Source organism: Bison bison, unplaced genomic scaffold (genome assembly GCF_000754665.1).
Source record: "Bison bison bison isolate TAMUID 2011002044 unplaced genomic scaffold, Bison_UMD1.0 scf7180017864145, whole genome shotgun sequence".
Classification (NCBI taxonomy): domain Eukaryota; kingdom Metazoa; phylum Chordata; class Mammalia; order Artiodactyla; family Bovidae; genus Bison; species Bison bison.
Window position 1 is genome coordinate 7,728,104 of NW_011494717.1, and position 16,683 is coordinate 7,744,786.

General features: G+C 38.6%; 1 protein-coding gene across 4 annotated transcripts in view; it reads right to left on the reverse strand.

The window, feature by feature from the left end:
- The window catches only part of DTNB (dystrobrevin, beta), a 210,494-nt gene that overhangs the window by 179,432 nt on the left and 14,379 nt on the right, over positions 1 to 16,683 (reverse strand). For all 4 annotated transcript variants that reach the window (XM_010840575.1, XM_010840576.1, XM_010840573.1 and 1 more), the window contains exon 3: positions 15,186 to 15,399. In XM_010840575.1, coding sequence (XP_010838877.1) covers positions 15,186 to 15,399 — 214 coding nt within the window. The remainder of the gene's footprint in view (positions 1 to 15,185; positions 15,400 to 16,683) is intronic.

A 16,683-nucleotide genomic window follows, 5' to 3' on the forward strand; every position in this document is an offset into this window, starting at 1 on the left:
GATCAGTCCTGGATGTTCATTGGAGGGACTGATGCTGAAGCTGAAACTCCAATACTTTGGCCATCTGATGCGAAGAGCTGCCTCATTTGAAAAGACCCTGATGCTGGGAATGATTGAAAGCAGGAGGAGAAGGGGATGACAGAGGATGAGATGGTTGGATGGCATCACTGACCTGATGGGCATGACTTGAGCAAGCTCCGGGAGTTGTTGATGGACAGGGAGCCCTAGTGTGCTGTAGTCCATGGTTTCACAAAGAGTTGGACATGACTGAACAATTGAACTGAACTGAAAGCTAAGAACTACCAACACAGAGCTTGTGATGCAATACAAAGACTTCAGCTTGTATTTCACAGGCAATGATAAATCAAAGGACATAATGAAAGACGAAAGAGAATTAATCATATTGTTTATGTATAACTTTTTCTGGCTCCAAATCTCATGTTCTTCCTTCAAAGTGACAGAATAATATCTATTCCTTGCCACAAAAACGAAAATAATGCCATCTATGCAGACAGACAGGAGAGTGTGGCAGAGCCCAGCATACTGAAAAGAGACCCGGGTCAAAATCAACTCTTAGTGAAGAAAGTACTCATCAGTAAACGCCATAAAACAGGTTTTAGTGGGTCTATGACATTTTTACTTCTAAAAATTATTGCAACAGAACTTAAACAGCACTTTTTCCTAATCTTCAAAATGCTTTAGAAATATTTATTTTCACAATAATTTGCATCCCTTATTCAAATATTCTTTAACTCAACTCTGTTGCAAATAATAGTCCTGGATTCAGAAAGTCTTGTATTCAAATACAGAATAGCAGCTATACTTCTCAACTGACCTGTATTCTTTTCCACTCTGGTTATTACTGGTCTCAACAGCTCGCTTCAGATCAAGCAGGCTGTATTCTTTAGAACTCTGCATTCGAATGGGTATATCTTTCCTGTTCTCCTTTGCTTTTTGCGTATCTTCTTTTCACAGCCTTTATGTTTAAGAACCTGTTTATAAGCACGTAACTGTGTATCCTGAGAATGGTAGGGGTGGGGTCAAATTATGAATCTCCCCCACTTATAATGCTTACCATCACTTACAACTTTAGGTTCACAGTTTGAACTACCAAAAGATTTATTCACTCTTCAAAAGGAAGTATTACTATAAGCAAGTTAATAAATGATATATTTAAATATACTTTATAAATACTTAATAAAGAGACATATAAAAATCTAAGTATAAAAGCATGAAGAAATAGTTACCCAATAAAATAAATGCAGGGGTAGTCTCACAATTCTTCCTCAAATCACGTTATTTTTACTTTTCTCAAAAAGAAAAAAAGCTCCCTCCTCTCAACTATTTGCTTTGTGGCCAAACTTTAGCATTTACTCCTTTGCTCTGAATGCTTTTCTTGGCATTGAAATCTCTTGGCCTACTTTAAGCCTAACAACTTCCTGTAACTGCCCCCAAACCCAGCAAAGGGAAGGTGTCGCTTTTACTTGTGCAATATTTGGTTAGAGCTCTGCATTTTTCCTCTGCAATTAGAGGCAGAGGAGAGAAGTCGCACTCACTTAGCAGCCTAATCCCTTACGACTCTGTCCTCTATCTGACTGATTCCTTCTTCTTGGAAAAATCTCATTCTTGATCCTTTCCACCAGACATCTGAATTTAATCCATAAACCCCAGTCAAGTTACATTTAAAACTGAACAGTCCCCTGCCCTTAGCATATAACCTCATCAACATCCACGTTTTCAGTACTTCCAAAGTCAAGTCCAAGTTCATACTAGGATCAGTTCTCTTCAGACAAGATCTGGAAAGATTTTTAACCTGGTTTCATCACCCAAAAAATGTGACTCATTTAATATCTGGCCTAGCTGGAAAGTTGATTAATAGGTCAATACTTAAGGTATAACACAATTCATACTGAATATGAACCCCTATAGAAAGATGCTAAAATGAAAGGTGGAACAGGTAATATATGTTAAGGATGACAGGAGAGAGGAAACGTGTTATTTTAACCCCACCCACAGAGAATCCCTCTGGGGAACAGCCCCCACCAATAAGGAACATGATGACTCTCGTTCTCAGACTTCCCTGGATGATTCAGCTCCACAGACCAATCATTTTTACAGTCTGACAATAAACCATGCACGTGACTTCTAAAAAGAGTTCTTATCCGACACTGAGACAACACCGCGATGAGCTCTGCGCCAAGCTAAGCAGACAGTGAGTCACTGAATAAACACTTATGTTTTAACATGCAGGTACCTTGAGAAGTCTCTGCACTCCTCACCTGTGCCTTTTGCATGGGAATTTGCTCATTTCAGTTTAGTAAAGTCTCAAATTTTTGGATACTTAAACTAACCCAAGTTGAATGGTTGTCGATAGCTTTGCACTATCTAATAAGAGTTTGTTATTCAAATTAATACTTTCAATAACAGGACTATGGGGAGCACTTTTTACTTAAGAAAACAAGCTGTTTTTACATCTTTGGCAAACAACTGTAAATGCTGCCAACCATAAATTAGTATTCTTGCATAAAAATAGACTTCTACTTCAGAAACACTATTACCCGTCCAATTATCACACGTAGCTAACTAAGAGTAATAACAGCATTTCTCCTGGATTTTCAAAAACTCATATTTTTCCAATTAATCTTCATTTACAAAACTTCACTGTGAATGTATTATGCAATAATCAACAGCAAATCAAGAATCTATTTGCAAATGTCAAAGAGCTTAATCAAGTAAAATCAACACAGAGTATTATTCAAATTTATCACAATCAGAATGCCTGTTAATTTTCATTTCAATCCTACAAATATTTATTAAGAATCCAGCATTGCAGAAATAAAAGGTAGAATCTCTGCTCTCAAGGACTTTTAATCGTATTTGTATAATTATAAAGCAGTTGACAGCATTATACAGTTGAAACTCAAAATAATGATCTAGACAAGCATGACAAGTCCTCATAGGGATGAAAATGGAATTGCTGATAACAGGGAAGACTATAGGGTGGGAAAAACCAGGGGTGGGGAGGGGGTGGTGGGCAGAAGACCAACCAAAATGCATAGAGAGAAGAAATGAGAATGCCATATCAGAAAACTGAATAGTGCCTCAAGGAGCTTAATTAGAGCTTGGTGTGAGTACGGAATTAAGGACTGATAGTGTAGGGCTTGCCAGGTGGCACTAGTGGTAAGGAATCTGCCTGCCAATGCAGGAGACACAAGAGATGCGGGTTCGATCCCTGGGTCAGGAAGATCCCCTGGAGAAAGAAATGGCAACCCATGCCAGTATTCTTGCTTGGAAAGTGCCATGGACAGAGGAACCTGGTGGGCTATAGTTCATGGGGCGCAAAGAGTCGGACATGACTGAACGGCTGAGCACATACACATACGGCATCAGACCTGAGGAGTACAAACTTCATTGAAAAACCAGATGAATCTTTGAGTGTTTCCAAGGTGGGAGGTTACATGATGAAAATAGTGTCTTCATCAGATTACTTTAGAGGTGAGTTTTGAATGGACTGGAGAAGTTCCTGTGTTATTTCCGCTCTCCTTACTTTCAGAGGAAAAACAAAGGCAAGGAAAAAGCAACCCTCGGAAAAAGTATTCCTCTTGCCTTTTCTTAAAAAAAAAAAAAAAGATGAAAAGGAAAAAATAAAATAAAGACCAAAATAACAACTTCTCCCCTCACAATTTTTTTATCTGAATTTTTTTTTTTAGCTAATGGTCAAGCCTTTTGCAGGTCTGCATATCCTGAAATCAGAGTACTGTCTGAAAATTTGCACAAATACTTGTATTCTCTTGGGAGACAACAAAAGCTTTAAAATTTAAAGAGCAAGGAAGTGATGGGTAGAGAAACAAATGAACTTCAAAGTAATTCTGTCACCAAGCACTTAGACTAGGGCTCAGTGAACTGGCTTCGGGGGTCACACTACCCATCGCATCACACAATGCATACCATCCACAGCAATATCCTACAGGGCAGAGAGTGCTGTGTGGACACACGGGCTCCACTCCTCCTCTGCCACCAAAGCGACTGTTCTCCATTTTGCAACAGGTTTCCCCTTAGGATTTCACCTTTATAAAACATTCAAAAGCCCAGCTCGTTCTTCACCATCCCCTCGAAATTTCCTGAAAAAGCTATGGTCAGATCTTCTAAGAATTAGAAGAATTAACTAACCTTAGCTTTTCTAGGAGCTAAATAGGCTACTATCGAGGGCATCAAAAGCTTCCCATCCAGCACTAATTCTTTATTTTTACTTGGCTTTTCCCTGTCATCCTGAATCCATCAAAGAACAGGCAGAGGTATCAGTAAATACTGTACATAAATAAATGAAATGTTTGTGTCTCCCAGGAAATTGTACCTTTGTTTAAAAATCACTAATGGGGAAGACCATAACCTAATAATATCCTTTTTCAGCAATGTCCATTCCATAAACATGCTAGGCACATTCAGAACTTAAGGAATACATTTGTTTTTATTTAAAGTGAACTAGTTCGGTTTTGCTTTTTTTTTATTTTATATTGCTTCATTTTCTTGCATCCAGTATTAAAAGGAAACTTTGGAGACTTTTAATGTATCCAAATTAAACTGCTAAAACAAGATTTTAAAATGATTTTCAGCCATATTTCCAAACTACACAGAAATGTTTTTCCTATAAAATTCATCATAAATTAGATGTATCAAAGTCTTTAGCCTAAAGGAATCTTCAGATTGCTCAAATTTAAAAGAGTATTTTCTATAGTTATGTTAGATGGTAAACAATAACCCTGGGCCTTTCACTGATATGTTTAGTAGATATGCTTTGAAGATTTTATCCAAGACTAGTTTCATTAGATATATGATTTTTTTAACAGGTTTGTTCCATTAAAGGTGGAATTTCACTATATCTCGTTTTGGTGAAGGTCACCGACTCATTTACAAAACAAATTTTGATTAAAAAAAATAGGAGGGAAGATAAGGTTCAATAGTCAGGTAAAGTGTAAAGGAATTTCTTAGGAAGTCATTATAAAACATTTTTCCTTCTTACAGAGGAAAACATAGAATACAATAATTATCCAAGAAGAATCTCCTATCAGGTTTAAACTATAAAAGTTTAGACCATCAATTCAAAATGAGGTAAGTCTTCTAGAAAATAATCTATCAGAAATCACAATGACTCTGAACTTCCCTGGCAGTCTAGTGGTTAAGACTTCGCGTTCCACTGCAGGGACTGTGAGTTTGATCACTGGTCAGTAAGCTAAGATCCCACATGCCTCATGATCAAAAAAAAAGAAAACACCCAAAACATAAAACAGAAGCAATATTGTAACAAATTCAATAAAGACTTCAAAAATGGTCCATATTAAAAAAATCTTTAAAAAAAAAGAAAAGAAACCATTATGGTTCAATCAATAGCTGGTACCAGGCCTCCCCCTAAAGCAGCATGATTACAAAAAGAGGCCCATAAACATATATCTAAATACTAAAACTATCAATCAAACCAATAGATTACTCATTAAAATATGCTATATCTCTGTACAATGACTAATATACCTTCAAAATGACCTGGAAAGTCAAATTCACCATCTGGGATTCAGACACTTGATGCTCCCACATTGGGAGAATCTGGTCCCCTTTTCCTGCCACCTCCAGCACACCCCATACTTTGAAAAACCATATATGCATGTGGACACTCCAGCCTACATGTCCACAATTTGTCCACATCTACTGCAAATATCCAACCCAAGACGATTCCTTGGATTCAAGGGTACAACTATCTTAAAAAAAAAAAAAATCAACAAGACAACTTACATCAGTTTCAAAAGTATAAGTATTAGAGCAAATGGACTGGGAATTTTTAAATAAACCTAATAAATATGTTAAAGAGACATATGAAAATATATTTTCAGGGAAGTGCAAATAAAAATCATAATGGGATATCATCTCTCATCTGTTGGAATGGCTATTGTCAAAAATAGTAAATAAGAAGTGCTGATGAGGATGCAGAGAAAATGAAACTCTTGTATGCTGCTGGTGGGAATGTGAACAGGTACAGCCACTATGGAAAACAGTATGGAAGTTCCTCAAAAATTTAGACATAGAACTACCACATGATCCAGAAATTCTACTTCTTGGAGTTAATTGGAAGAAAATGAAAACACTAACTCAAAAAGATATATGCACCTATCTGTTCACTGAACCATTATTTACAACAGCCAAGACATGGAAGCAATCTAGGAGTCAATCAGTATATGAACAGAATAAAGAAAATACGGTGTATATGTATGTATATAAATATATATACAAAGACATACATATACACATACATACATACACAATGAAATATTAGTCATAAAAAAAGGTAATCTTGCATTTGCAATATGGATGGACGTTAAGGGCAGTATGCTAAGTGAAATGGGTAAAGACAAATATCATATGATCTCACTTTTAGGTGTAATCTGTTGATTAAAAAAAAAGAAATTTCCAGTTGAGAGATACAGAGAATAGGCTGGAGGTTGCCAGAAGCAAGGGGTGGAGGGTGGGCAAAATGGGACACGGGGTCAAAGGTACAAACTTTCAGTTATAAAATACGTAAGTCATGGGGAGGTAGCGTACAGCAGGGTAACCACAGTTTAAAACATTGTATTGGATATCTGAAAACTTCTAAGAGAGATCTTAAAAGTTTTCATCAGAAGAAAAAAATTTGTGTAACTATGTATGGGGATAGATGTTAACTCTCTGAAGTGACTTAGCATAGCATAGCATAGACCTATTGTGGTGATCATTTTACAATATACAAATATTGAATCATTACGTTGTATACCTGAAACTAATGATAATGAAATAAGAACTACAAATCACATAAAGAATGAATCAGACATACTAGGTTTGAAAAATACAGTTAACTGAAAAATAACATAATAAGTGGGACAAACAGTAAAACAGCTCTAAACAAAGAACAAATTAATGAGGAGAAGTGCAGACTGATAAAACTCTTCTAAAAGGAGGCAGAGAAAGTCAAAGAATTGAAGCATAGATGAGAAACAATAGGAGACAGAAGAAGTAAATACGACAATATTCCAAAAAAAATAAATAAAAACGGAGGAAATATTTGGCAATGACAGATCAGTTTATTCTGATCACCTCTTGCTCTGAGTAAAAGTAGAAAAGATGGGGAAAAAAAATTTTTAATCTTTCTGAATGCAAATGAGGACTAATAACTGAGTCACCTAATGTAAAGGAGCTGGATGACCAGAGAGCTGAGGGCGATGGCTGAAACCACTTTTTCCATGCAAGCAATTTTCTGATCTCAGAGGAGAGCTCAGAAAGGCTGAATCACAGAGTAGTAACTCTGAAAGTATTAAGGAGCTGCAAGAGACACGTGAAAGACTGAATCCTGATGAAACTGCCTGCTCCTCCTCCCATCACTCTGGGTTGAAAGCCAAAGGCTGCACCTGGACCGCTAGTGTGCAGAAGTGACACAGGGCCTCACACAGGCTGGGCTGGAAACTGAACTCAGGTGCCTCCGGACTGCTGAGGTCTCCAGGCACCTGGCAAGAGCAAACAGAAACCCTCTCTGTAGGAAAACATTCTCCTAGGCCTCAAAGTATTTCTGCAAAATGTTTTAAAATATAATCTCTGATACATAATACAAATTTTAAAATTTTGGAATATGTTTCTCACATAATATAAAATAATAAGGCAAAAAGGAAATAAGATAACAAGAATGAATACCAGAAACAGCAAACAGTATAAAAAGAACCATAGGGAATCTAGATATTGGATTAAAAGCCCAGATCTTACCAAAAAGCTCTGCTTATTGTATTTAAGAAATATAAGAATGATTCATTTGGCATCATGGTAATATTGCTGAAGACCAAAAGAAAAAAGAAAAGGAAAAAAAAACCTTAAGAGTTGCAAAGGAAATTGACAGATTACCATCAAAGCAACTAAAATTACATTCACTGTCAATTTCTCATCAGAAATAACAGAAGCTACAAAAATATTAGAACAATATTCTTAAAATGTTGAAAGAAAAAAATGTCAACCAAAACTCGTATACCAGATGAAAATATTCTTCAAGTATGAACATGGAAATTTCAAACAAAAATTAAGACAATGTGTCACAATCTGACTTGAAGAAAGGAAATACCAAAGGGTATTCTTCAGGCAGAAATAAAATAATTTCTGATAGAAGCTTGAAAATGTAGGAGTGTGAAAAACAACAAAACTAACAAACTAAGAAGTCTGAGCACTCTAAGGCTTACAAAATGTGAATCAAAGGGATCTCCTATTTACTAGTACAGTTTGGAAGAATCATATGATACTTTCTAAAAATCAGTTCCCTGATGGTCCAGTGGCTGAGACTCCAAGCTCCCAATGCAGGGGGGCCGGGGTCTGATCCCTGGTCAGGAAACTAGATCCCACATGCCACAACTAAGAGTTTATATGCTACAACTAAGACCCAATGTGCCCAAATAAATGAATAAATAAATATTTAAAATAAATAAATATCAATTCCATTTAAAGCTGAACTTTCAAATACCCTACAGCTCAGCAATACTATGCCTCAGTTTAGAACCAAGCAAAACATTTGGACAATGTACCATGAAACATGTATAAGAATATTCCAAGCAGTGTTGTTTCCTAGAGCAAATATCTAGAAAACACCATGGTAGTGTAGAAATACAACAGAACATTTTATGCTAGTTAAAATAACTGAACTATAGATAAACGCAACATGAATGAATCTTTAAAACGTATTAGTGGATGAAAAATAAATAATACAATAGTACATCAGCATGGCACTCTTTTTATAATTGTAAAAATATTTCAACTTAGATAATACTTTATGTCCATATATGTGAAAACAATGTTTTTTTAAGAAACAAGGAAATGATAACACAAATTAGGACAGGGTTCACCTCAGTTAGGTACAGGTCAGTGGGATGGGTTAGAAGAGATAAACGTAAATAATTGTCAATGTTCATGTTTAAGTGCTTAGGTTAGACAGTGGATTGGTGGGTGTTTGTTATTTCAATGATGAGGGCAAAAAGAGCATACGGGGGTAAAAAATCAGGAGCTATAGCAGTGGTCCAGGCAAAAGACGATGCCAGAGGTCTAGGATGTAGTAATGGGGACGGGGAGTTCAGTTCAGTTCAGTCGCTCAGTCATGTCCGATTCTTTGCAACCCCACGAACCACAGCACGCCGGGGCTCCTTATCCATCACCAACTCCCGGAGTTCACCCAAACCCATGTCCATTGAGTCAGTGATGCTATCCAGCCATCTCATCCTCTGTCGTCCCCTTCTCCTCCTTCCCTCAATCTTTCCCAGCATCACGGTCTTTTCAAATGAGTCAGCTCTTCACATCAGGTGGCTAAAGTACTGAAGTTTCAGCTTCAACATCAGTCCTTCCAATCAACACCCAGGACTTATCTCCTTTAGGATGGACTGGTTGGATCTCCTTGTAGTCCTAGGGACTCTCAAGAGTCTTCTCCAACACCACAGTTCAAAAGCATCAATTCTTCTATGCTCAGCTTTCTTTATAGCTCAACTCACATCCGTACATGACTACTGGAAAAACCATAGCCTTGACTAGATGGACCTTTGTGGACAAAGTAACATAGCTGCTTTTTAATATGCTGTCTAGGTTGATAATAACTTTCCTCCAAAGAGTAAGCGTCTTTTAATTTCATGGCTGCAATCACCATCTGCAGTGATTTTGGAGCCCCCCAAAATAGTCTGACACTGTTTCCACTGTTTCCCCATCTATTTCCCATGAAGTGATGGGACCAGATGCCATGATCTTAGTTTTCTGAATGTGGAGCTGTAAGCCAACTTTTTCACTCTCCTCTTTCACCCTCATCAAGAGGCTCTTTAGTGCTTCTTCACTTTCTGCCATAAGGGTGGTGTCATCTGCATATCTGAGGTTATTGGTATTTCTCCCAGCAATCTTGATTCCAGCCTGTGCTTCATCCAGCCCAGTGTTTCTCATGATGTACTCTGCATATAAGTTAAATAAGCACGGTGACAATATACACCCTTGATGTACTCCTTTCCCTATTTGGAACCAATCTGTTGTTCCATGTCCAGTTCTAACTGTTGCTTCCTGACCTGCATACAGGTTTCTCAAGAGGCAGGTCAGGTGGTCTGGTATTCCCATCTCTTTCAGAATTTTCCACAGTTCATTATGATCCACACAGTCAAAGGCTTTGGCATAGTCAATTAAGCAGAAATAGATGTTTTTCTGGAAGTCTCTTGCTTTTTTGATGATCCAGCGAATGTTGGCAATTTGATCTCTGGTTCCTCTGCCTTTTCTAAAACCAGCTTGAACATCTGGAAGTTCATGGTTCATGTATTGCTGAAGCCTGACTTAGAGAATTTTGAGCATTACTCTACTAACATGTGAAATGAGTGCAATTGTGCGGTAGTATGAGCATTCTTTGGCATTGCCGTTCTTTGGGATTGGAATGAAAACTGACCTTTTCCAGTCCTGTGGCCACTGCTGAGTTTTCCAAATTTGCTGGCATATTGAGTGCAGCATTTTCACAGCATCATCTCTTAGGATTTGAAATACCATCACCTCCACTAGCTTTGTTCGTAGTGATGCTTCCTAAGGCCCACTTGAGTTTGCATTCCAGGATGTCTGGCTCTAAGTGAGTGTGAGTGATCACACCATTGTGATTATCTGGGTCATGAAGATCTTTTTTGTACAGGTCTTCTGGGTATTCTTGCCACCTCTTCTTAATATCTTCTGCTTCTGTTAGGTCCATACCATTTCTGTCCTGTATTGAGCCCATCTTTCCATGAAATGTTCCCTTGGTATTTCTAATTTTCTTGAAGAGATCTCTAGTCTTTCCCATTCTGTTGTTTTCCTCTATTTCTTTGCACTGATCGCTGAGGAAGGCTTTCTTATCTCTCCTTGCTATTCTTTGTAACTCTGCATTCAAATGGGTATATCTTTCCTTTTCTCCTTTGCTTTTCACTTGTCTTCTTTTCATAGCTATTTGTAAGGCCTCCTCAGACAGCCATTTTGCTTTTTTGCATTTCTTTTTCTTGGGGATGGTCTTGATCCCTGTTTCCTGTACAATGTCACGAACCTCCGTCCATAGTTCATCCAACACTCTGTCTACCAGATCTAGTCCTTTAAATCTATTTCTCACTTCCACTGTATAGTCATAAGGGATTATGTCATACCTGAATGGTCTAGTGGTTTTCCCCACTTTCTTCAATTTAGGTTCATGATCTGAGCCACAGTCAGCTCCCGGTCTTGTTTTTGCTGACTGTATAGAGCTTCTCCATCTTTGGCTGCAAAGAATATAATCAATCTGATATCAGTGTTGACCATCTGGTGATGTCCATGTGTAGAGTCTTCTCTTGTGTTGTTGGAAGAGGGTGTTTGCTATGACCAGTGCGTTCTCTTAGCAAAACTCTATTAGCCTTTGCCTGCTTCTTTCTGTACTCCAAAGCCAAATTTGCCTGTTACTCCAGGTGTTTCTTGACTTCCTACTTTTGCATTCCAGTCTGCTATAATGAAAAGGATATCTTTTTTGGTTGTTAGTTCTAAAAGGTCTTGTAAGTCTTCATAAAACTGTTCAACTTCAGCTTCTTCAGCGTTACTGGAGTTCATAGACCTGATGGCTATTCAAGAGGCAGAAATCAAAGAACTTGGTAACTGACTGAACGCTGGGGCTGACAGAGGAAGGAAGAGTTATAATGACTCTCAGTTTCAGGTTAAGGACTGGATGCAGAGCAGGACTACTTAACAAGAAGGGGAACAACAAGTTTCCAATGCACTGCAAGGAATTTAGTAATGAACACTGTAGTTGGTACCTTTATATCCAGTGCAACTGTCCCCACGATGAGGCAACATGGGTTAAGGGTGAGAATTTAACTGCCCTCGGTCCTAAAGGCATAAATCCTTTGTTCCAGCTAAAAACAACAGAACAAAACTAAACACCTAACACTCACACATACATGGCCCCAATGCACATTTCTGGAGGGAGACTCCAGTACTTCTGCTTGGTGTTAAAAGAAAACTGGCTCTCTCTGCCTACCTAGGCTTGACCGGAAACATTTAGTAGCTGCTAGCAGGCATTTTCTGAAGCAGAAGGATAAATGTGATAGAAGAGGTGGGCAAAGCCAAGACCACTATAAAGAAATGCAGCCAGGGCCCTGGGGCAACCACAATCCAGGGCTGGCCTGCCTCTGGCTCCTCTGCCATGTGAGCCTGTGCGCCGGTTACCAGAAAAGCCCATGTGAGTAAGCTTCTTACTGCTTACAGCTGAAGACATGGAACTACTACAGGCGCTGGAAACAGAAACAAGGTTAATAAACCACAAACTCTAAATCGGCTCAACTGAAGAAGAGTCGAGAAGGCTTCCTGTCCCTCATGCTGGGAATTTGGATATCCGTGTTACAAAGAAAAAACAATGTTGGTTAAAGCACCACCCTCTGTACCTTTGGACCAGGCCATGTAACTACAGTACTGTAACTGTGGTGCCAAGGGCCTGACGGAGGAAAAACTGAGGCTCACAGAATGTTCTGGCTAGCTCCTCACAGCTTAAAGTCCTACACACAGAAGTTTATAATGTTATTCTTTGCATTCTACAATGTTCATAATTGTCAAATGTGAAGTATTTTAAATTCTAAGTTTCAAAAAATTAATTCCTAAGAAAGTATACACTTAAGGGAGAAAGTCTGAGATCCTGTTTGCTCCATATGGTTGTTTTAAGGTCTCACAATCTATTATAATAATAATCAGAAATAACCTGACCAAAACTTTCACTATGAGTTTGGAGGTGAGGGAATTTAATAACTAAGTAATTGGTACATGCAAATTTTAACACTGAGAACTTATGCAACAAAAAAGCCTGAAAAGATCAATTAAAATAACATGAATTCTACATATCAAAGGAACTCTCCAGCCTAAGTAACACAGTGGCCCTTATATAAAGAGACTACTCCTTTTTGAACTATTTAACAATAAAATGGGATTCCCTAATAGCTCAGTTGGTAAAGAATCCGCCTGCAACGCAGGAGACCCTGGTTCGATTCCTGGATCAGGAAGATCCACTGGACAAGGGTACCCACTCCAGGATTTGGGGCTTCCCTTGTGGCTCAGCTGGTAAAGAATTCACCTGCCATGCAGGAGATCTGGGTTTGATCCCTGGGTTGGGAAGATCCCCTGGGGAAGGGGAAGGCTACCCACTCCAGTATTCTGGTCTGGAGAATTCCATGAACTGTATAGTCCATGGGGTTGCAAAGAGTCGGACACAACTGAGTGACTTTCACTCACAACAACAAAATGTCCTGATTTTCAAAAATAAGATTTTGACAACCAGATTTTTTCTTTTTGTTTTGGTACAAGAAAGCCAATTTCAAGTTTCCAGAGTGCTAACTCAGTAAGCTCGTATCATATAAAGATTTCAAGGTTAGTCAAGCTTTGATGATTTACTCTGATGCCCATGCCCATGCATCAGACATGAATTACCAAAGTCAGCACTGTCGTACTATTACTCCTCACTCTTTGTAACTCATTCATCTTTCCTAGCTCTCTTCAGCGTGCCCTCTACTGATGTGTCTTCGTCTGATTCCCGTCCGTTGCTTTCCTTTGTCTCTTGCTGTGCGTGTCCAGCTTTCCCCTACCATGTCCTAGGACGCCTCTGTGCCTTCTGCCCTTCCCTTTGGTCTTCCCATTCTCCCTCTGCTATATCTTCATTCTCCCTTCTCCTCTAATCTTTAGTCATAGTAGTTAACTTATCTGATATAATTATAGAATCAAAGTTTATAATCTCCGCTTTGTCATTTTTAAGTTGTCAGATGATTTTTATTCCAATACTTTGGCTACCCGATGGGAAGAGCTGACTCATTGGAAAAGACCCTGATGCTGGAAAAGATCAAGGGCAGGAGGAGAAGGGGACGACAGAGGATGAGATGGCTGGATGGCATCACTGACTCAATGGACATGGGTTTGGGTGGACTCCGGGACTTGGTGATGGACAGGGAGGCCTGGCGTGCTGCGGTTCATGGGGTCACAAAGAGTCGGACACGACTGAGCGACTGAACTGACAGACTGACTGATGGTCGTTATTTCTGACTTTAAAATACTGTTTCTTACATTGTGTTGCACAGCCCTGAACTGACGCCCTCAGCAAGTCAGTATCATGATAAGGTACTGTTTACTCACCACAGAACAACAGTTTTTACCAAGGTTTTTGAATCAGAAGAAGCATTCCTTGGACAGTATAAAACTAAGCTACTGAATTCATTCATCTAAACTGCTTTAAGAAAATGGCACTAGAATTCTGGGACTCATATTTTAAGAATTCAAATTTCTTTTTAAAAAACTGTGATTAAATGGATGGAATATCTAATGTGATAACATCTTTAAAAATGTTGTGAATTTGGTGACTGCCTCTGTGTGACCTGGCCTTGACATCTGAATGGCTTTACCATTAATTCACAGAACCTTCAATATTATAAAGTGTAACTAACAGCATTCTACAAATACCTGAACTTGCTTTTCTACAGAGATAAAAATGAAGGAGAGAGAATGAACCCATCCAACCCAGATAGCTGACAGTATAGCAGGAATCAGCAACTAAATCCTTAGTTCCGAGAAAATAACCTCAGTGCTTCCATCATTTATGATTCTTTTTTATTCTTTATCATACAAACTTCATTCTCCACAAATACCAATATAACAACTCATTTCTGTTTTACTTTGGAGTATCTTTAGTTTTCTTCTATTGTTTGAAGGTTTAGAGCACAATGTTCTACATGGAAAAAAATTAAAATAGAATCCTAAACATAAATAAAGAGAAAGCAGGATACTATAGGCCAAGGGCAATTGTTATTTCATCATAAAGAAAAGTTAGCCTGGATGTCAGATAGAAAGCCTCATAATCAAATGTACAACTTGGCTATATTTCACTGGATACAGAACATCAATATTAAGGTATCTATGCTTTTACCAAACAATGTGTCTCAAGTGTTCTGACTCTCCCTAATGTTACAGAGGTTACTATGTGACATGCCGCAGGACAGTAAGTCATTCTGGCACTGAACCAGTCTTTAGAAGGGACTTATACTAATTCATTTCCCTATTAACTGTGACTCTGAGTTGACAAGCCCTGGCAAGGCAGTGTGAAAGAAGAATGATTAGGAGAGAAATATTCTTAAGATGGAGTAAGCAGGGAAGGTACTAGCCTGTCATATGCAGCAATCATAAAGTTGAGAAGGAGGCTGATGGACTGCTCCACACTGATTTGGTGAGTGGAAGGAAGGCGCTTGTTCAGCTGGTAGTAGATGGATGAGATGACGGTCTCGAGGCGGGACACACTGATCTCAGTGCTATGGTCCAGTGTATTAAGGCCATTGTCTCGGAAGGCTTCAATCATGTTCCAGATATCAACAAGATGGACTAGAACACAAAGAAAAGAAGTTGTCAACAACTCCACAGTTTTAATTTATCAGAAAGCTATAAGAACTTTACATTTATTTATATTTAATAGAAGAGTGAAGGGTAGGGCTTCCCTGGTGGCTCAGTGCCAATGCGGGAGACACGGGTGGGATCCTTGGTCCTGGAGGATCCCACACGCTGTGGAGCAACTAAACCAGTGCACCACAACTACTGAGTGTGCACTCCAGAACCCAGGAGTCCCAACTACTGAACCCACATGCTACAGTTACTGAAGCCCACGCGCCCGAGGGCCCGTGCTCCGCACCAAGAGAAGCCACCGCAAGGAGAAGCCCTTGCACTGCAACGAGGGAGTAGCCCCTACTCTCTGCAACTAGAGAAAGCCCACGCAGCAATGAGGACCCAACACTGCCATAAATAAGTAAGTTTTAAAAAAGAATAGTGAGAATGGCAGAATATGTCACCCCAAAATATGTCACTTTGACCTATGGATTAGTTTGAGCTAAAGACACTTGGAAAACGGCAGATGCCAAAAAGGACACTCTGACCTCCCCCTTTCTTCCCCAAAGCAGAAATAAAAAGTCCCATGTGAACAATGCCCTCCCTATTTCAGGAGGAAAGAAACATCCTCATCACCAGAGGCAGTGAATTGAGTGTCAGAGAAATCTGTACCGACTTCACTAAAACAACTCTTGTCTTTAGTCTCTCGACATTTTATTTTTCCACAACTGCTACTCTTTGTTCAACTCAGTATATAAGCACTTAGTCCTACTCACTTCTTTTTTGCCTCCCCTTTGCTGCTTCAAAAATACACAATGCAAAATGTAACAGAACTTCAAAAAGACAAAGTCACAAGCTTTGTGGGAGACAGTAACATACTCCTCTTAGCAAGTGACAGAATAAACATATAAAAAGATAAGTACAGTCATAGACAAAGTTTACAACCAATAAAGTAGGCATAATTGACACCATATGAAGTCCTGCCCCAATGATCAGAAAATATGCTTTACTTTCAAGAATAAAAGGAATACGCATAAAAATTGACCTTAAAAAAATATTGACCTTACCCTGAGTCATAAAGCTAATCTCAATAAATGTTAAAGGATTAAAGTCATATAAACATTGTCCTCTGGTTAAAACAAAATTAAGTCAGATATCATTATCAAAAGAAAACTTTTAAAATAAGCCTTATCTTTAGAAATGAAGAACCATACTACTAGGAACTTCCTTAATCTGATTAAGGAGATCTACAAAAAACTGCAGCAAACATATTACTTAATAGTAAAA